The sequence below is a fragment of the Populus trichocarpa genome, chromosome 6, assembly GCF_000002775.5.
Source record: "Populus trichocarpa isolate Nisqually-1 chromosome 6, P.trichocarpa_v4.1, whole genome shotgun sequence".
Classification (NCBI taxonomy): domain Eukaryota; kingdom Viridiplantae; phylum Streptophyta; class Magnoliopsida; order Malpighiales; family Salicaceae; genus Populus; species Populus trichocarpa.
This window is the reverse complement of record NC_037290.2, coordinates 10,949,811-10,971,316: the sequence shown is the minus strand read 5'-3', so window position 1 is coordinate 10,971,316 and position 21,506 is coordinate 10,949,811. Positions and strand designations below refer to the sequence as shown.

The 21,506-nt window shown below is 30.6% G+C and overlaps 2 protein-coding genes across 3 annotated transcripts; both read left to right on the top strand.

Annotated features, from left to right (window-relative positions):
- The first annotated feature begins 1,073 nt into the window (after nt 1–1,073).
- Nucleotides 1,074–2,442, top strand: LOC18100256 (uncharacterized). Of its 2 annotated transcripts, XM_024603347.2 has the most exons (4): nt 1,074–1,220; nt 1,497–1,773; nt 1,870–1,985; nt 2,068–2,442. In XM_024603347.2, the coding sequence occupies exons 1-4, from the start codon at nt 1,216–1,218 to the stop codon at nt 2,177–2,179; spliced, it is 510 nt and encodes a 169-aa protein (XP_024459115.2). In that variant the 5' UTR covers nt 1,074–1,215; the 3' UTR covers nt 2,180–2,442. The 2 variants fall into 2 exon arrangements, with proteins under 2 accessions (XP_024459115.2, XP_006381527.2); XM_006381465.3 differs by having other exon boundaries at nt 1,122–1,773.
- A 15,246-nt stretch (nt 2,443–17,688) lies between these two features.
- LOC18100253 (glutathione S-transferase L3) lies at nt 17,689–20,699 on the top strand. The gene is made up of 10 exons (XM_024602971.2): nt 17,689–17,856; nt 17,953–18,036; nt 18,139–18,199; nt 18,288–18,374; nt 18,933–19,031; nt 19,118–19,220; nt 19,303–19,382; nt 19,564–19,671; nt 20,120–20,200; nt 20,314–20,699. Exons 1-10 carry the CDS (start codon nt 17,840–17,842, stop codon nt 20,317–20,319), a joined length of 726 nt encoding a protein of 241 aa, XP_024458739.1. The 5' UTR covers nt 17,689–17,839; the 3' UTR covers nt 20,320–20,699.
- Nucleotides 20,700–21,506: the final 807 nt, after the last annotated feature.

Sequence of the window (21,506 nt, the reverse complement as noted above, 5' to 3'; positions counted from 1 at the left end):
AAATATCTTTGAAATGCAGATTTTTTTATTATTATTATTTATGGTCGGGGATATTCTATGAAAATGAAGCTCGAGTCAGTATAGTTATCACAAATATTTTTCTTTGATTTTTTTACTTTATTTTAATAAACTAAAGAAAATATAACATGAGTCATAAAAGAAGGTTTTGAAAAAAAAAACTATAATTTTCCCCCATTAATTTTTTTGTTGCCTTTATTGAAATCTACAACAAACTACAAATATGCACATAAACAACAACAAGCAACCTGCAGAAGCATCAATGCCCACAGCAGCCTAAAGCCATTCTATCCTTATTCTGCAATCCTCATATCTTCATATATATATATATATATATAGTTACAAAGTTAGTTGGATATTATTAGTTAAGTTAGTTATAACCGTTAAAGTTAGTTGAATATTATTAGTTAGTTGAGAAAGTTAGTTCAAATATGTGTATATATATTCATTCATGTAATCTGTAAAGAATAAGAAAAATGAGAAGAAGACTCTGCATGCAGATTATTCAGTCGTGAACAATTCTTCTTTTCCTTTCAAGAAATTCATTCTCTCCTTCTATTGGAACTTTCATCTGCATATTCTACATTCCTCACGTAGGAATTTTACAGCCTTTCTTGTGAACTTCTTTTATATATATATATAATCATGTAATTTGTTAAAAAAAAATAGATTCTGAAAAGTTTCTTGTTTCAGCATATGAGTAGTGCGTTTTTTTTTTCTTTCCTAATACATTCGCGTTATATATAAATATATATTATTAAAACTTGCATGGTTTTGATAAGTTGTTTTAAAAACATTATTCCAATGAAAAAAAAGCAAAGGAAATTAATGATATAATGAAGTTCTAATTGAACAAAAAAATTTATTATTTTTTTCTCAAATCATCTAGATTTTTTCTTGTTGATTCTCATTGTTTTTTATTCTTATCGGAATAAAAACCGAGGAAAAATATGTTTTTTTTAAAGTAGTATACAGATAAAAAAAGGCAGAAATTATGTAAGAAAATTATATTTTTAAATAGAGTTGAAATTATTATTTTCTTTATAAAAAAACAATTTTATTGTTATATTATCAAATAAAAAAATTAAAAGCTCTTCCCACACAACATATGTGCCTAGTGTTTTTTCATAGGTGAAAAGTTGCCGATGATTGCATTTTATTTAGCGTGGAGCGCCGGCACGTGACTAGTGTTTTACTATGAGGTATGTCTTTCCGCCTCAACTCCACAACAGCTGAATAAAAATGGCACTTGTATTGGAACCACAAGCCATACAGGGCTACTAGAAACCGTCAACAAAACGTGTTGAAAAACCACCACAAATTGAAATTCACCCAACCTTAGAATTACTCTTATGCTTGATTGAATGCACTTCAAATGTTTGTTAAAATGCTTGTTGCTGATTAGCAAGTTCTTTTCATCGAACCCGTTTCCCCTTTTACGTACTCCAAGTGTTTGCTAAAATGCTTAGTAGAAACAGGATGCTTATCAGAAGTTTGGTTTCGAGTTCAGTCCCTTGTACGAGAAACTTTTCAGGGACAGCCCCGCCTCCACGGCAGGTTCTGAAAACCGGAGATACTTTAAGACAAACGAGGATATTCACAAACGAGGACGTTACTGAATATTCAAAGGCGAGTCATGATTCCAATCCATTGCATTTCGATTCTGAATTTGCCCGGAATGCTGGATTTGAGGATCGGCTTGTCCATGGAATGCTGGTTGCTGCTCTATTTCCTCGGATTATTGCATCCCACTTTGTAAGACATGACTCCTACCCTCTTTTTTAAGATTCAAGTTATTGGCTTTTCATTCTTCAATTGACAGTTGATGTTGAGATTGCCAAACTTTTGTAGCCTGGAGCCGTATATGTTTCTCAAAGCTTACATTATAAAAGCCCTGTATATGTTGGAGATGCAGTTGTTGGAGAGGTACAAGCTACTAATATAAGAGAAAACAAGAGTAGATACATGTAAGCTACATTACGCTTTCTGTTTTTGTCCTGAAGTAATGACAGCAGCACTTGACTCGGTTTCTGGCTGTTAAATGATCAGAGTAAAATTCTTGACAAGGTGCTTCAAGAACGATAAGCTTCTCGTCATTGATGGAGAGGCGGTGGCGATTTTACCAAATCTAGCTGCGGAGAAGGTGAATGTTGTGGACTGATGAACCTTCAGCAAATTGCCAGACTAAAAATTTTGAAGGTGCTTTGCTTTGATTACTTTCTAATTTATGAGTCTTGGTAGATAGGCCAATGGATTTGATGACTCTTTTAGCTGTTTTCAAGGATAGTTCTTTCCCTCCCTGTTCTGTCCCATGTGTTTGTCGGCGCACGAGAGAGGGAGATGGCTAGCTTATGGACTTGCATTTGACTTGGTGGTGGAATTGGTGAAGTTATAAAATAAAAAAAAAAACTGGCTTTCTTCGAATTCTTTTACTAGCGTGCTCCGGCATAAACTTGTAGGTTTCTTGGAGTGCTCCTATTTTAGGTTATAAAGCATTAGTACATGTTTCATTCAAGGCTCTCTCATAGAGTTCAGAGTTTGCTCCTTGCATGACCATCCTTGACTCACTTTAACCGGAAGTGTAGAGAGTCATATTCGCCTGAGGCAAAGAAGAGCTGCAATAAAATGAATTGTTTGTCAGTAAGCGTTTTCTTAGCTACTCCGTTCATGGACTTGCCTTGGCCGCTACATGCATCATTTTGCTCTTGGAAATACTGATTAGCTGGTTTTGCTGAGACTGGGCCAAGAAATAGAGAACATAATGACAACATTAATCATGATGGTCCAGAAAATGCCTAGGCAAGCATAAAGAAGTCGAGAGAACTGACACGACATGGAAGTAACAAATTCTATCTGCTTTGTTATTCTGCTTAGCCTGCGTGTATACAAATTTTCAGGAGCAGAACTCAATTTCCACCTGTTTCTTGGGCGAGCATATCCTAGCAACCATCGTAGCCTAATGCCCTATCACCTACAGAATTTTTCAGACAGCTTTTACATAAAATGCAAAAACCATTCCTCGACCTTTATATTTTAGGAAGAACTATCAAAGAACTCGATACAATCCCAGTGTGCCAGATATGGTGATGGGTGGATTGATTTCAAATCGCGTTGCTTTTCCCTACAGAAGCAATTGAGGCAATCTGTTGGCCTCCTTGGCTGCCATTTTTTCTCCGGTCCATATGGTAACATGGGGCCACTCATTTTTCGGTACAGCTTTTTCGCTATCAACAGAACCGATTTCTGCTTCCAGAGCTGCCATTTCAGCAGTGAAAAGGAGGGCAGTCAATTCCACAGGGACCTTTTGATGAAGGAGAAGCTCGTAACCAGCTACAGCCGTAACACCATGGCTTCGCTTGTGGCAAGAGTGACATGAGCCTTCTCAAGGTTGTGCTCCTTGTCCTTGAGAAAAGTCTTGACCTTGGGGTTATTCTCAGCCAACTATTTCAATAAACACAAGTCAATGTTGGATAAGAAATTATTATCTTTTATAGCCATAAAAAAAAAATTGCCGGTAAATCCAGATACAAAGCAAGTAGCCGGGGCGACAGAAAAGTCTTCATGGATTAACGGGGGGAAAAGGGAGACAAAAAAGGCGAGGGTAATAAGGAGGCATTTATATGAGCTTAGCTTTTTCCATATTTATTATTTATTACCTACAGAAAGAGATATGGATTGAAGTGAGGACCCATCTGGCTTGTCTCCCTACGCGTATCAAGCCTTGTTTATTGTCAAATAAAATTAGTTAGCTACGAGTCAGGTAGTAAGAAGAATCGAAATCCTCAAATAAAATTAACAAGGTACGGAAGAATCCCAGCTTGCTGCGTTTCTCTCCATCTTTTCTTCTCAATTCTCTCCTCATTTTTCTTCTTAAATCTTCATTTTTTGTTAAGAAAAGTTCTTAGCAGAATCACCCATGGATTTCTGTATAAATAACCTTGTATACCCACCCACAGCAATTCCTAGCTCCTTCCAGTTCTTATCGTTACCTTCCCGTTTCAGAACCCATCAATTATTACAACTTCTCGACTTTTTACACAGACTTGAAACCACATTACTTACATGATACCACCACCATGCATCAGGCCACGAGCTTGAAATCCAGAATTTAAGAGAGGAGGTGATCTATCACAGATGAAAGTCATGGAAAGTGAGGGGAAGTGTTGCAAAAGGAACGGCGGAGATTTTCTTCTTGGGTTTCATCGCTAAAGGCAACATGGTAAATTTACAGTATTGTTTTTTTTTTTTTTCCATATCAAATTAAATGGGAGACAAGAACTAAGCAATGCCAAAATTGGTTTCAAATAGAGTAGAACTTGAAGTCACCAGTCAGTTGCTCAATGTGACATGGTGGGTTTACATGATGATCTGTTAAAGTAGATTCAATATGACATCGCTAATTTAGTGGGTGCACCCGCAAATCGAATAACCTGGAAAAAACATGGGCTTAATTTTTAAAGAAAAAAAAATAAAAAACAATGCTAGTTTAGCTTATTTTTATATAAAAAATAAAACAACAATGTTTTAGATTGATCAAGATGAAATCGAGTTAACCCACCCACTTTATGATCGAGGCATCTCGATCGGGTTTTATAACCTTGCTTTTGAATTTTTTTTAATTATTAAACAATTATAAAACTACACCTTTACAGAAATGATAATACATAAAATTATAATCAGAGAAAAATATATTTTTTTATTGAAATTATTTTTCATGATTCATATAATTTCTTTTACAATAAAAATTGTCCAAGTCTTAATATTTTTTATGTGATTGAAGAAAAAAAATAATAAATATAATGAAATCATGTTAAGAATCCATTAAAGAAATTTTAAAAATAAAAAAATTTATTTTAATTGAATATTCATGAGATTGTTTTTTTCATATTAGATACATAATAATTAAAAACAAATTATTAACATTTCTATGAAAACCTATAACGATTGAAATATCATGTTAAATATTTTTTTTATATTACAGTTTAATAAAAATAAAAGTAATCAAAATAAATATAAAAAACATTTTAGATGATTTAAAATAAAAATAAAAAAGGGGTTTGTCTAATTAAAACTTCTTTATCTTATTAACACGATAAATTCTTATTTTGCATTTTTTAAAATATTTTTTTTTTAAAAAAACATCTTATCATAATCATAAAACAAAGTTTTAACTAAAAAATAATAAATTTTCAAAAATATATTAAAAAAACATAAGAATAATATATTGTACACGCGTTGCCTTATGAACTCTTTGGCAGTAATTAATATCTGTCTTGGCATGTTAACCTGGAAGCCTCCAAACCTAACTCCTTGTTTGACTCGGGTTTCAAATTAAATTATATAGAAGTTGATTTAATGCGACGCAATCAACTCCGTCAAACTCGGTTTAACTAAAAAGCTAAAGACATAATTGTTTACTCTTCGACAATGTTATTAAACTCTGCCAAACTCATGTGTGTTAACATGGTGACCGAATAACCTTGCCTTTAGATTGAGCCGGTTTCAAAATTAATCAAGTGGGAATTAACCTGTGTGGCCCGACCAACCTACCAGGTGCACTTGCGACTTGGTCAACTCGAAAAAAAACCTAATTTGCCTTTAACAGATTAAATGTAACGTCGATTTAATTTTTTCTAATAAAAAATATTGGAATGATGATGTTTTGTGGGTAAAACTAGGTTAACCCACTCAACTTGTGACCTAGATCATGGCTCTTACTGAGTCTAATAACATTACTTCTTGGAATTTATTTTTTATTTAATTAAAAGATTATAAAAAGAAACATTCACACAAAAAACAACAAATATAATTATCAATGTTAAATGTATTTATTTGATTTTTCTTATCAACACATCTCTTTATTTATTTTTTAATGAAAGCTTTTTTTTTATTGTATGTACTGTTTTTTTAAATAAAAACATATTATAATCTCAAAAGCAAGTAAACAAAACATATTAAAATAATGTTTCAATTACATAAGATTAAAAGGAAAAATAATAATAAATGTTATAAAATCATATAAGAAATCTATCAAAAAATTTAAAGAACTAAAAAATTTATTTTCATTAAATATTCATGAGAAATCTTTTATTTTTGAATATCAGGTAAATAATAATTAAAAAAGAAATCGTTAAAATTCCCATAAAAATATATAATATTTATTTAAGAACAATTGCAAAATTGAATAACAACAACAACAACACATTAAGCATTTTTTATATATATAGCACATCTCAGTAAAAACAATATTGGAAAAAAACCATAGAAATGAGCAAAGTGCCTAGGCCACAAATATTTTTTTTTTGGGGGGGGGGGGTAAATATGTTTTTTTTTGTTTATAGAAGAGCGAACGACATGCCATCTACCATATTATTTATTTTATAAGAAATTAGACAACACATTGTCTGTTATGACAAACTTTCAAATTTCGAGTAAAGGATAAGTGGCTGAAAAATTAGGCTGGAGTTTTTTGGATCCAATAATCCATTTTTGACATATTTAACTTAAAAACACCTAATAAGTAACATTAGAACCTCAATAGACTAATTTTTCAATTTAAAACACCCTTAAATTAGTTTTAAAACACAAAATTAGCTAGAAAAAAAACCATTCTCAATCCTTATCTATTTTTTATGGAAATATAGAAGCTAAAAAATACCTCAATAACATTTTTTTCATTAAAAGGAACACATTGACATCAATTTTAGCCTTTTTGTCCACAAAATCAAGCTAATCAATCACTTCTTTTTCTTTGTTGTTTTCTGCTAACTCTTTCTCCTCTTAAATCTAGAAACTAAAATGTGAACAAAATAAAGTATTGAACCAAACATATAATTGTCAGGACAAAAAAAAATTGAAAAAACTCCAAAAAGAAAAATTCCTTAAAAAGATGTTGAATGAACAATGAGAAAAAAAAAGCTTGCATTTTTGCCCCGCCATAAATTTTGGTCCTCTAATTTTTAATAAGAAAACCATTTTTATTTTGCAAAACCGAGAAATAATCTAATGTTGTGAAGTTTTTTAAGACCGCGATAACCTTATAGAAAGTAATACAAATAAATTATTAGGTTCAATCTCTAATCAATGTAATAATAAAGGATGAAATTTAAAAAAATAATGATAAAAAAAACTTAAATATCCAAAAAAATCACAAAACACTGTTAAAATCTACATTGTTTTATAAAATGGTAATTAGTGAACCCAGGGGCGGAGCAAGAAAAAATAGTTAGGGGGGAAAATTATAAATTAGAGGGGGCAAAGAAAAAAATTCAGTTATTTTTATTAAAATTATAAATATTTACAAGGGAGGGGCATTTTCTTGCAGGGGCCCCAGCCCCTGCCAGCCCCCCTCCCTCCGCCACTGAGGGAACCCACCATTTTTTTTTTTAAACCTCAATTCCCCCCTTCTATTTATATGGAATTGGTGTCGTTAATTAAGGCCATGTTTATTTGCTGGAAAGTAGTTTCCTTTTGGAAAGTGAATTTCGGGAAAGAGAATTCAGGGAAAATGAATTATTTTCTGATGTTTGGTAGTGTAATGGAAAATAAGTTGGAAAATATTTTCCAGTGTTTGGTTATGTCATGGAAAATGAGCTGGAAAATAACTTATTAATGTTTTATTTTTCTCAAGTTTATTAAAATAATGAGAAACAAATCTTACAAATTAAAAAGTTGAATAAGAATGAATTTGAAAAAAAATATAATTTCATAAATTATCTAAAATAAAATAAATAATAATCAAAATAATAGAGATCAAATCTAAAAAATAAAATAAAAAATTGAAAGATGAAGAAATTAAAATAATAATAATTAACATTTCATAAATTATTTCAAATAAAATAAGTAACAATCAAAAGAATGAGGATCAAATTTGATACATAAAAAATTTCAATAAAAAAAATAAGGCAAAAGCAAATAACAATTATAAAAATGAGGACCAAAGTTAATATAAAAATTAAATTTTAAGAGATGAAATTGAAAAATTAATATTCAAAACAAAATATATATAGCAAATAAAAGTTTGAGGACCAAATTTGATATAATCAGCAAATAATATGACATTTTTAAATTTTTCACAACTTCCGGAAAGTGTTTTCCGCCCAAATTTTCCAGGAAAACACTTTCCAGTCAAAGAAAAATTTGACTTGGTTTTCAGGAAAGTGTTTTCCCTTTTGGCTGTGTTTGTTTTCCGGAAAGTGGTTTCTGGAAAACCACTTTCCAACCTTTCATGTGTTTATTTGCCATTAGGAAAGTTGGTCAACGGAAAACACTTTCCAGTCAAAGGAAAATTTGGCTTGGTTTTCAGGAAAGTGTTTTCCTGGAAAATTTGGGCGGAAAACACTTTTCGGAAGTTGTGAAAAATTTAGAAATGTCATTATTTGCTGATTATATCAAATTTGATCCTCAAACTTTTGATTGCTATATATATTTTGTTTTGAATATTTATTTTTTAATTTCATATCTTAAAATTTAATTTTTATATTAACTTTGGTCCTTATTTTTATAATTGCTATTTGCTTTTTCCTTATCATTTTTTTATTGAAATTTTTTATCTATCAAATTTGGTCCTCATTCTTTTGATTGTTACTTATTTTATTTGAAATAATTTATGAAATGTTAATTATTATTATTTTAATTTCTTCATCTTTCAATTTTTGTTTATTTTTTATTTGATCTCTATTATTTTGATTATTATTTATTTTATTTGAGATAATTTATGAAATTATATTTTTTTTCAATTTCATTCTCATTCAACTTTTTAATTTGTAAGATTTGTTCCTCGTTATTTTAATAAACTTGAAAAAAATAAAACATTAATAAGTTATTTTCCAGCTCATTTTCCATAATATAACCAAACACTGGAAAATATTTTCCAACTTATTTTTCATTACACTACCAAATATCGGAAAATACTTTTCCGGAATTCACTTTCCCCGGAATTTATTTTCTAAAAAAAAACTACTTTTCAGCAAACAAACAAGTAATTTGTTTATGATTTTTCTTTACTTTATTTTCAGATCAAATTTAAAACCAGTGACTAGCATATTAACTCAAATTCTTTTATGAGTCGATTTTTTAGTCACATCCGAATATATGCTTTCATTTGCGAACGCTAATCAACTCATCCAAATATGTAATAAAAAAATATATAATTAATTCTTTCGTGCAATTTACTTCATTATACTTTTCAATTTGCTGCCTTTTTTTTAATCACAATTTCTTTCCATATAATCATGTCACCATTTAAAACGTAATTCGAGACATAGTGAGAACACTAGTTTTTTTTAATGTAAAAATAATATGTTAATGTGTTTTTTAACCAAAAAAAATTAAATTATATAAGAATTGACCTAACTTGGTCGATTTGATAGATTTAAAGATAACCCAAACAACCGATAAAAATATTATTTGAAGTAAAAAAAAATGAGGATAACAACTTTTTTTAAAAATATTGAAACGATAACATATTAGATCAATTCGAATCAACTCGAGTTAACTTGTCAAATCCACTATCAAGGTCATGAGACCATAAAAACCTTATAAAAAGCAAATAAGATTTTTCTTTTTTATCAAACTCAATTCTCAAACAACTTAATGTTGAATGATAAAGCTGAAAACAAAATTCAACTAAAAAATAAATCGAGTTAACTCATGTCAATCTGTCAAACATGGATTGTAAGATCAGAATAACTCCATAGAAAATAAATTGAAATAAATTATGAAACTCAATTCTCAATCAACCCAATGCTTAAGGGTGAAATTAAAAAAAAAACACAAAAACTACACGAGTTAACCGACCAAACCCATGACTTAGGTCATGAGACCAAGATAACCATAGTTTTGAAACCCGACCTGGTCGTCGACCCGGTCTAACAATCGGGTCACGGGTCAGATGGGTTGACCCGGGTCAACCCAAAAAAAAAAAACCTATAGAAAACACTTAACTAGTTACAATGCAACACTTATATAAACCAAATTTAAATTTTAAACCAACAACATAAATTTAATTCAATATCCAAAACACAAACCAAATATAAATTCTAAAATATTTAAAACAAAACATCCAACAACATAAATTCTAAATCAACAATACATTCACTTTTGTTGAATGAACACGTTAAGTTCTTCTGTGTCCATAGGAGCAAAATTTGGATCAAATGTCGATGAAATTGGGCTGTTGAAGGATCACTACTTAGAGTACTACCATCATGTGAAGATATTTTAAGGACCTGACATAATTTATAAGAGGGAATATAATTTCAAGCCAAATCGTATATTTTTATTATATATTCAGACTAAGCAGCAAAACACTTTGCAATCCATTCATTAGATTAACAATGACTAATGAATAAATGACTTCAATATTATTTTTTAAGATTCTTTTCTTATATTGAGAAAATTTTGTTTCCTAATGGAACCTTGCAAGGATACTAGACAGAGGGAAAGGAAAGTCTGATACTAGATTACTAACAAGATCCACAACATAAATGAAAGCTAACATAAAAAATCAAACACTGGATGAGCCTGAAGGTTAAATTATTAGTCAACTAAAATCAACTAAAATGATAGTAAATGATCCTGAAGGTTGAATGATGTTAAACACTGGATGGCAAACAGATCAATCCATAAAAAACTAAGCACAACCAGCTTAAATAAAAATCTAGGTTTTACAGTAACTCTAGCAAAAGTTGATAACATCAACTAACTAATTTGCAAAAGCAGAAGCAGAACAAAAAAACAAACACAGTTAACTAAAATGAAACACAGTTAACGAACAACTAGCTTGAATTCGGGATTGCAGAAGCAGTAGAACAAACACACAAACACAGTTGCACTACTAAGTCATCTTCTTTGTCAAGCAATTCAAATGAACATAAAGAAGATAAATGAGACAGTTAACTAAAATGAAACTTACAAAGAAATAAATCAAGAAAAATTAATCCTTTATTCAGTTGCGGAAATAACAATGAGAAAAGAAAAGAACAACAGTCAATTTACAGAAAAGAAAAGAACAGAGAAAGTGAGAAACATACCTGTGGGTGTGAGAATAAGAAAGAATCGATGCCACTGTTATAGTAAAGAGCTGCAAGTTCAAAACAAATAGCGATCAAGGATTTGAAACAGCGGCACAGAAGAAAGAAAAGAGAGAGCGAAAGAAGAAAGAGATAAGTAACAACAGCTCATCTAACCTTATTCGCATATTTGAAACAGCGATCAAGGATTCAAGAGTCTTCTGCTCCTCTGCTCTTCTTCACGACTGAAATGGGTTTGAGGATTTCTTTAATAAGGTTTGAAATTAATTAGTTGCAGTGCTAGTTCAATTGATAATTCTTCTCGTTTTGGCCTTTTAACTGTAAAAGGCCACAACAACGTTGTTTCGGTCATATATATATATATAAGCGGGTCGGGTTTCAAAACTATAGAGATAACCTCATAGAATGCAAACCAAAACAAATTATGAAGTTTAATTCATAATCAACCTAATATTGAAGGATGCAATTCAAAAGAATTCAAATAAAAAAAAGAAAAATAATTAACCAACCTAACCCGTGACTCTCATAAGACTGTGATAACCTTATAGAAAATAAATAAAAAAAATTATCAATCTCAATTCCTAATCAACCCAATTTTGAAGGATTAAATTAAAAAAAATCAAATATAAAAAAGGACAAAAAAATAACCCGAATCATCTCGTGTTAATTTGCAAAATAACAGGGGCCAAGGTCGACTAATGAGATAACGGGGGCTAAGCTTCATTGTCAAGAGAGAAATAACCCAGATCACTAGCTAAGGCCCCTAAATTACCACTTAGTGATACAAAAAAAAGAGAGAGAAGGATGCAGAGATAGCTAGGAGGATTGCCTAAAAGCAACCACCTTTGAAAAAGTGCGTAATAGCTTACTGATCGAGCGCTCTTACGCTAAAGATGAACAAGGCTAAACGATTTGTTGAAGTTATTAGATGTAAAAATTCATGGATAGGGGAGCGTTCCTCTTAAAAGGAAGCTTCTGCGCGAGCAAGGGTGGATGAAATGGAAGCAAGAATATCGGCTTGAGTAACACAAACATCGATGAGATTCTAATGCCCTGAAAACCTAAGGGTTCATTTGCAAGGTTCATCCATTGAGGGTGAGTTAAGGCTTAAGATTAGGTCGACTACATTAATTCATGAAGGTACTCCTAATGGGTTGAAGATCATATCAAAAAGTTCTTTATCTTACAAATAAGACACATCTTGTCTAAGTAAAATTTTAGAAATGATGCATTTATTTCCTTGTCTTCCAATGATTTTATCCCCTACTTTGATTTCATGTTTTTGTAAAATATATATATGCAAATTGTTTCTAGATTATAACTGGAAACTTCACCTTTTTTTTTCTGAATCCATCTCACATTAATAACTTGACCCCTACCGCCTATAGGTAGTTTTAAACTAGTTTCCTTTAAAGTAGATACTTGAGTGCCAAGTATGGCTCGTAATAATCTATATTCAGGGATATACGATGATTCTTTCTCCAATTGAGGTGTTAATTTACCTATTAAAATATTGCATGTCTTTACCCAAGATCCTAACATCACGATTCTATTTTTATCTAACTTTCAGAGTAAATAAGCTTCTAGATGCAGTATTTCGTTAATAACCCTTTTAGGGCCTTAAGTTGTCACATGAGTTTGGATTTCATATATTTGTATGTGAAAAAAAGTATAAACATCTTCATATACCGAACGTTCTCTAATGAGTACTGCATCTTTAAGATTGTAGCCTTCCTATGGCAAATAAGCTACCAATATGCTTTTTCCTAAGACGAGTTCACCATCAATTGTAACAGCACCGCTCGCCAAAACTTGTCCCTTTTTAATGCATTTTCCTCACTAAACTTGAGTTTTTTTTTTTTATGCATACAAGTATTTTATTGGAAAGTTGATGCATAACTAATGGAATGCTTACAGTATAGCCATTCCCCGATAAAGACTCTGACTCTCCCATTCCAATCATTGCTTTTCTTTTTGTTACTTAGAAAATAATTGCTTGAGCTTCATCAACTTGAATTCTTGATATTCCTTTTTATATCTTGTAAAACAAATGGCATCTTTTTCTGGAAATCCTAGCTATTTTGAGCATTATAGTGGAGATTCTTATTGTTATTACTTAAACAAGCATGAAACATATGCTTGCATATTTATCCATATGTTAAATTGGATATGTAATTATTAGAGACTCAAATGGTGGATATGCAAGGATGATAACTTATATATTCTTCTATATATCCATGAATCTAAGAACTTTTTCTTGCATTATATTATTTGGTCTGTGCACCAGAACTGATAACATTCAAGATTATGTAGGATTATAAATGAAAGATCATTTTTTTGTTTTTTTTTTATCCCTATATTTTTTATCCATAGAAGGTTTTCCTCCACTAGTAGGTTTTTTCAAAAAACTCCATTTATTCTGGTGTGGATGACAAGTAAGCCTATATTTCTTTGTTTCAATAGAACTCTTTACGATCATTTTTTCTATCTACTATAGAGGATCCCCTTTAAGATCAAACAATTTCATCAAATTGAGTATGATTGTATGTGTGATAGTTTCTACTACACTGATTATTGAGATTGCTCAAAATACTCTTTTTTATTTTCTAGAATCTACTTCTTAGTTCAAGATCTTTCTTACTAATTAGAATAAAAGAATTAGTAGATTTCTTTTATCCAAAATAAGAATGGGCTAGGGTTATGAACTTATAATCTATAATCTATAATCTATAATCAAGTTAATTTCATGATTATAAGTTCATTTCATACTGAACCAGACCATAATAGGCTTATATACATTCTTATTATAAGAAAAAGTCATTTGAGTGTATTTAAATAAAGACTATATTTACGTATGGATCCCACCGTCACTACATTCCATTTAAGATTAGGAATAGACGTAATTAGATCTTTTTTAATATATACCTCTTTATTTGAGACCTCATTACCTATTATATTCACCTATTTTGGCTTCTATTGAATTAAGAAATATGTTTGATTGTCCATTTTCTTGATAAAATATAGATAAGGCATTTTCTAGATAACTCAAATCAAAGAAATTAGATGTCTAACTGTACCACCCAGTCAATTATGTTCCACTTAATCCCTATTTCATAGCCACATATCTTTCAGGGTAAGGAATGAGAAACCTTTCTCCTATTATATGAATCCAATTTTCATTTCATCCGAAAAAGCCATCTTTTCTCAACAATGCCTTTGTCATTTAATCTAATAGCCTTCTGTTAGATATGAACAAAATTGATAAATACTAATAACTCTTGGTTAGAGTATTAGAACATAAAAATTCATTAGATAATGAACTCTTGGTTCTAAGCCATCTCTGATGATGAATCAATAATTTGAAGTGCTTGTCTTGTATATCCTTGATAAACTAATATTTATATATAAATGTAGGATGATCTGTTTGGAAAGTAAGAATCCTCTTTAACATCTCTTCATCTGCGAAGCATTCTTGATATGAAAACATATAAATAAGGAGTTGATCTTTGAATTCGAAAAGAGTGGATCTACAGGGTCCTAAATGAATTGACTTATTCAAAAAAACACCTTCTTCTTTGAAAGATTTCATCATTCAAAGAGCCTATTAATAAGAATCTTGCTTTATTCATTGTCTTTTTTTTTTATGTTATGAACTTATTGAATATGTACAAATAACAAATAAAATAAAACATGAAAAAAACAAAACAAAAGCCATTATCCAATATAATATTATTAAGAGAATAAATTCATATAATATTATTAAGACAATAAATTCATTGTTATGCTTTCACACCAAAGTGAACTAGAGTACTTTAATTATTTTTTATTTCATTTAATGTCAATTGGTGTTCTAAAAGTCCATTTTCAAAATCTCGAGGAGGATAATTCAAATTAGATTGACATATAGTACAACTTGTCAAAGACATTAGGTTTTTATGAGATTTACCCGTTCTCTACCCCGATTAAGACATCATTTGTTTCACCAAAGAAAGATTAAGTAAATCATCTAAAAATTATAGCGTGAAGTGGCAATAAAGTGCAATTAGATATATGCTTTGGAGGTATTCATATTAATATTATCAACTAGAATAATTTATGGTTAGCTTGTTTGGACAAAAAAAAATAAAGTATCCAGACTCCGCTTAGAAAAACCCAATTAATATTATATCCATGATTACTATTTGTATCATATTCTATTTATAAATTATAAATATGAGTAATTTCAACTACTAATCATAATCAATCAAATAATTTGATAAATACATCAAATATTTTACTGAATGCGTGAAATGAATTGAAAAAAAAGGAAGTTATAGCAAAAAGACACGGTATTAGGGCATTTTCCTTATATGTACAAATCAAAATTAAGCAGATCTTTACTCGGAGTAGAGCAAAAAACCTAAAAGAGTTAAAAAAAAGCCTACTCAGGAACAAGAGAATGTTATCATGATTTGAATTGGATCATGATAAAAGAATATATAAATGAGAAGTTAGTTTGATAAGTTTAATGAGCTTTTTTAATTTATAGGTAAACGGGCAAAAAAACCATCTTTCTTGAAAAATAGAGGAAAAAACCATTCGTTATTCGTTAAATGAGATCTACATATTGATTCTCTCTTTTTTTTGTGATTTTTGATGAACCATTTGCATAAAAAGATGTATGTACAATTCTTAAAGGATATAATTTGATCATAATCAACCGACTTTATCGAGAAATATTACTTTTTCTAGGTCAAGATATTGATAGAGAGATCTTAAATCAACTCATCGATCTTATAGTATATCTTTGTAGAGAAAGTGAAACCAAAAACTTGTATTTGTTTATAAACTCTCTTAGCTGATGAGTATGTTAAAGAACCATCTCAACTCAATAGCTTAAGCTTAGGTGAAGTCCTAAGATATGATTTATATTATTCTCTAACACATCTCCTCAAGTGAAAGCCCTTTAGACTTGAAACTTACACATGTCCACATTACCTTGTGCTTAATTTTTATCAAATAAATAAGGATGGTGAGATTCGAACTCATGACCGCTTGGTCATTAAGGCTCTGATACCATATTAAAGAATTATCTCAACCCAATAGCTTACACTATTAGGTGAAGTTCTAAGATATGATTTATATTATTCTCTAACATGATAATATACATAATAGCTATTTATGATAATATGCAATTTGTGTGACCAAATATACAAACAATATGCATGGGATTAGCCGCTTCAATGGGATCTTTTATTCTATTTAGAGGAAAAATTACCAAATGTCTAGCATTTCCTCACGCTTAGTCCAATAGGTTTTTATTTCTTATTTTATTTGAAAGAAAAAAGAAAAATTATAAAGTATGATTTTCAATCAGCCAAATGCTGAAAAATAAAATTAAAAAAAATTAAAAAATAGATAAAAAATTACTCGAGTCAACATGGCTAACTTGAAAACTTGCATTCCGGATCATAAGTTTAGGATAACTCTATAAAATACAAATTGAAATAAATTATAAAACTTCATACATAGTAAATCCATTGTTGGACTTGAATGATGAAATTGAAGAAAAAAAATAAAAATTAAAAAATCCCAAGGATTAAACTTAGCTTTTTATTGTTTATTGCTACAGTGAAAAGTCAAGCTATTATAGCATACGTTAATTTATTTTATGGAATTGTTTACATGTATCTTTTTCAATTTTATTTTTATTTATTTATTTCTAAATCTATTTTTTTAACATCAAATGAAATTAAATTCATCTTCGAACTATTTTAAAATTGCTGTCTAGGGTAATTAAAGGAATTTAATAAATTTTCTTGAGTGTTGTTTCAAGGTGTAAATTTAAAAAGTGAAGGAAATGAACGAATCTCCCTCCAACCTTTTGGTTTTTTTGTCCTCTTATACTATATCCGTGGATTAGTCTTTTCGTTAAATAAAACGGAATTCTTTTTTAAATAATCTCAAAAACCTACAATAATCAATAATGTGCTGTGAAAAATTTAATCAAAGTAACCCTTCGTCCGAACCTGGGCTCCAAAATTGCACCCAACAAAGATCCTGGAAGAGTTAAATGTAATTACGTCATTGCAAACATCACTTTTAATCTAGCTTTTTGGTATTTTGTTTTTTTTTAAGTATTTTTTTATTTAAAAGTATATTAAAATAATATTTTTTATTTTTAAAATCTTTTTCTATTATCATATTAAAACAATTAAAAAAAATTTAAAAATTAATTAATTTTTTTCTTATCATGTTTTCAAGCAATACATTTATTTTCCATTAACTTTTACATTTGTGGTGAAATAAACATAGCAAGATGTTTGGTAATAAATCAAACTGTATTTTATATTGCAAGACCTACTAAAAAATTGAGTTTGAAACGCAGTTTTTATACAGCAGTTTTTACATGTTTTTTTAACTGAGTTTTATAAAAATAACAAACATTTTATATATATTTTTTACTATACATAAACTTTAACTATAATTTTTACCAAACACATATCTAAATATAACTAACGATGACTTACCATACGTTTTTTAAATTTTTTTATTTTTCAAATCCCAACAATAGAAATTACCTCCAAAATAAACCCATTCCTAAAGTATTTAAAAATCCAAACTTTTGACTGCAATGCATAATAGACTCGCCCAGCCCGCTATGCATTTGGACGCAATTTAGTCCCAAATCGCTGCTCTTTTGCACCTATAAAAAGCCTCTCAAGCCTCAAATCATTACTCTCCAGATCACGCATATTACTCAACAACCAAACAAACGAGCCTGAAACCACTTGCACTAATCCCATTCCATGGCGACTGCTTCTGCGTAAGAATCTCCTCCTGCTTTTCTCTATATTCTTCAACTTGCTGCTTGCTGTTTTAGTGAGTTCTCTAATTTTCCTTTTGTTTTCCAAATGGGAAGTTTGGATAAGAGCGTACCAGAGAAATTGGCCCCACCATTGGATGCTACTGCAGAGCAACCTCCACTCTTTGATGGAACTACCAAGTTTTTTTTCTTTCTTTCTTTCTTTCTTTTGCGTTGTGTTTGATTGATAGTACATCGTAAGAATCTTGTTTCTAAAATTAGCTGTTGTGTTGTGTTTTTAAGATTGTATACATGCTACACGTGTCCATTTGCCCAGCGAGTTTGGATCACCAGGAATTTCAAGGTTGCTTTTGCATTTTACCATCATCATCTTCAGTTATATCAAGGATGCTTTTTTTTTTTTTTAACCTTTAATTTTTCGATGGATTCAGGGATTACAAGATGAGATTAAGCTAGTTCCTCTAATCCTTCAAAACAGGCCTGCTTGGTATCCAGAGAAAGTTTACCCTCCAAATAAGGTCAGTATTCTTATTCTTACTGCTCCATTAGTGCTTCTTTTTATCATCACCTGTCACTCATACCCTATTGATCAAGAATTAGTACACAATTGTTTACTCTTCCTTTTATTTTGTAGTATCAGTCTAGCATGCATCTTTTTCAAAACCCACCAAGTAGAGTGATCATTGGGGTGTTATGAGTTGTAATAGCTTTGTTTTTGAGTCATTGTCGATTCTGCTTTGTTGCCATATGGCTTTCGTCAAGTTGTTTATAATGGTGGCAATACTAATCTACACATATATAGGTCAGGAATTGAAATGGTGTGGACATAAAGCTGATGAATTACTGAGTTTAGCCTGATAAAATTGCTTACTGAGTTATTGCTCTTCGTATCTTACATGAATTTTCCACCGAAAACTCCTGCAACTTTGTTGTCATTTTTGGATACGTGAAGATTTTGGATAACTGGTGTTAGTACTAATATGATACCTAGTTACATCAAGTGCATATGGTCATTTGTTTAACCTATGCATTATTTATCATTTCTTGTTGGATTACAAAACCCTTTTTGTTTATAGGTACCATCATTGGAACACAATGGCAAAATTACCGGGGAAAGTCTTGATTTGATTAAATATTTAGAGAGCAACTTTGAAGGACCTTCTCTTCTCCCCAAGGTAAGATGCAGATAATTCTGTTGCACTCTTGATGAAAACTCTCTTACAACTTAGACAGACAAAGTTAACAAAGAAAAGTTCTGCAGGATCCTGCTAAGAAAGAGTTTGCTGAAGAGTTGTTCTCCTACACTGATAAATTCAACGGCACAGTGTATACTGCATTCAAGGGAGACCTGGCGAAGGAAGCTGGTAAAATCCAGATATTCCTCTCTTTCTATGCCTAATGTTTTGTATGCAAACTGGATTAACTTTAATTAGTAACTTGCATCAGGTCCTGCTTTTGATTACTTAGAAAATGCTCTGCATAAATTTGATGATGGGCCATTCTTTCTTGGTAAAGAATTCAGTTTGGTATGTTTTAATTTAATATTACTAGAGCCTAAACCTATTCTATTTGTTGGATCGTTCACTGTATAGCACAATCACAGTGCAATCTTATTTTTTAATTCATAAATATGTGGGATGGTTGACCATTGCCTTACCACATTATTTGAGTGTGTCATTTATATGTTTAAAAAACATGTGTTGTCAGGTGGACATAGCCTATATCCCATTTGTTGAAAGACTCAATATCTTCTTGCTAGAAGTTTTTAAGTATGATATTGCTGCCGGCAGACAAAAACTGGCAGCTTGGATTGAGGTAATTTTGAATCTATTTTCTACCAGGTCATCCAATCATTAATTTAGTTATTCTTTGCCGAGATAGTTTATTTTATCCATCCATTTGATATTATATGTTTAACTCCACTCTGGGAATCTTTTGCTTCAAGTGCTTGCTTCATGTTTTTTTTTAATTTGATCCATGTCTCATGTTCTTGCACTTTGATCCTCCCGGGAGTACCTGGTTCTGTACCCTTGCCTTACCCTCCGTTTCTTCTTCTTCTTTTGGTCTCAAGATACCCTCTGCTTGTAGTAGTTTCTGGATCCTCAATCTTGCATGACTTGGATCATGTATAGTTATTGTTTTGGCATCCTCTATAGTGTCCAATTCTTAAGCGTATGATGAGCAATCATGTTCTGTCGAGCAACTGAACATTGGAGCTAAATTTTCTAGTACACCCTGTCCTGAACCAGTATTCCATATGCAGGAGGTGAACAAAATTGAGGCTTACAAGCAGACAAAAACTGATCCGAAAGAGCTGGTTGAATTTTACAAGAAGCGCTTTTTGGTAAAGTACCAAAGTTATCTTGATATGCTTATAGCATCTAATCATTTTTCCCCCTCCAAATTCATGGTAGTTGTGGTTAAGTAACCAATCTCCTCTTTATCATTGCTCTGCAGGCTTAGATTTTAAAATGCCACTGTGCTGAATAAGGGCCCAGGTGTCTCATAGTTGAATAAGATTGGTTGTGTTTGTACACTCGAGGTGCAAATGTCTACTGGTTGCGCATCATGGTCGGGTCTCCATGGATGGTCTCCTTACAGCTCTAGTAAATAATGGAAGTTGAAGCTCTCTGGGCTTTTCCAGCAGCCAGGTTTATGCTAATTTGGTGACTGTATATATTTGGGCTTGGCTTTGTAAGTTTCTGTTGCTTTGAGTTCAAGGGCCATGCCTTGGTTAGTGTGCTCGCTATACTTTCAAGATTGTATTGCTTTAGCACCTATTATGGGCACAATTATGATGATGCTGACAACATCTCTCTTTAATAGAATTTATGTTGCCTCTCTCTCTCTCTAAAATCAATTATTGAAGACCTTTGCCTCGCAGATACAAATGCCAAGGCACGTTTAAACTGATGGTGCCTGATAATATATCAGTTTGGGACCAAATAAATGCAATGCCAATGGTAGATTGTCGTACAGACAGGCACTGGCAATGATCTCCATTTCTTACCCTTCTCCTTCTCCTTGTCCTTGTATAAAGATTTTGCATCTTTATGTTATATTTTATATATTTACTGGTCCAAACTTATTCATTCAAGATATTAGGTACAATTTGGTTCCAATAACCACAAAAAAAAAAAAAAAAACATGATGAAAAATTATGTTTGATAATGATATACAAGATAAAATAATTGTATTTATATTTTGTTTGGTTAAGATGGATAATACAAAATAAAATATAAAAAGAGTTTATCAAACTTACATATTTTTTTAAAAAAAATTGATATTTTTTTCATTTTAGTTGCATAATAAATATTGTCTCTAGAGACATATTCTTTCTGTATCTCCTGTTTTATAAGTATAAAAATTCACTTTAAAATTATCTTAGAAACAAGTTTATTTTTATATTTTTGTATCTATTTCCATCTCTTAAACCAAAAATATTTTTTTCTTCATTTATTTATATCACAAGACAGCAACTACTAAACACTATTTTATATTGCAAAGGAGAGGACAATTCTCTCCCATTACATGATAATATTATAAATTACGGTCAGTATAAATATGATTGTGGTTGCTTTTCAAAGTGTTTTTCATTTAGAAATGTATCAAAATAATATTTTTTTTATTTTTTAAAAAATTATTTTTGA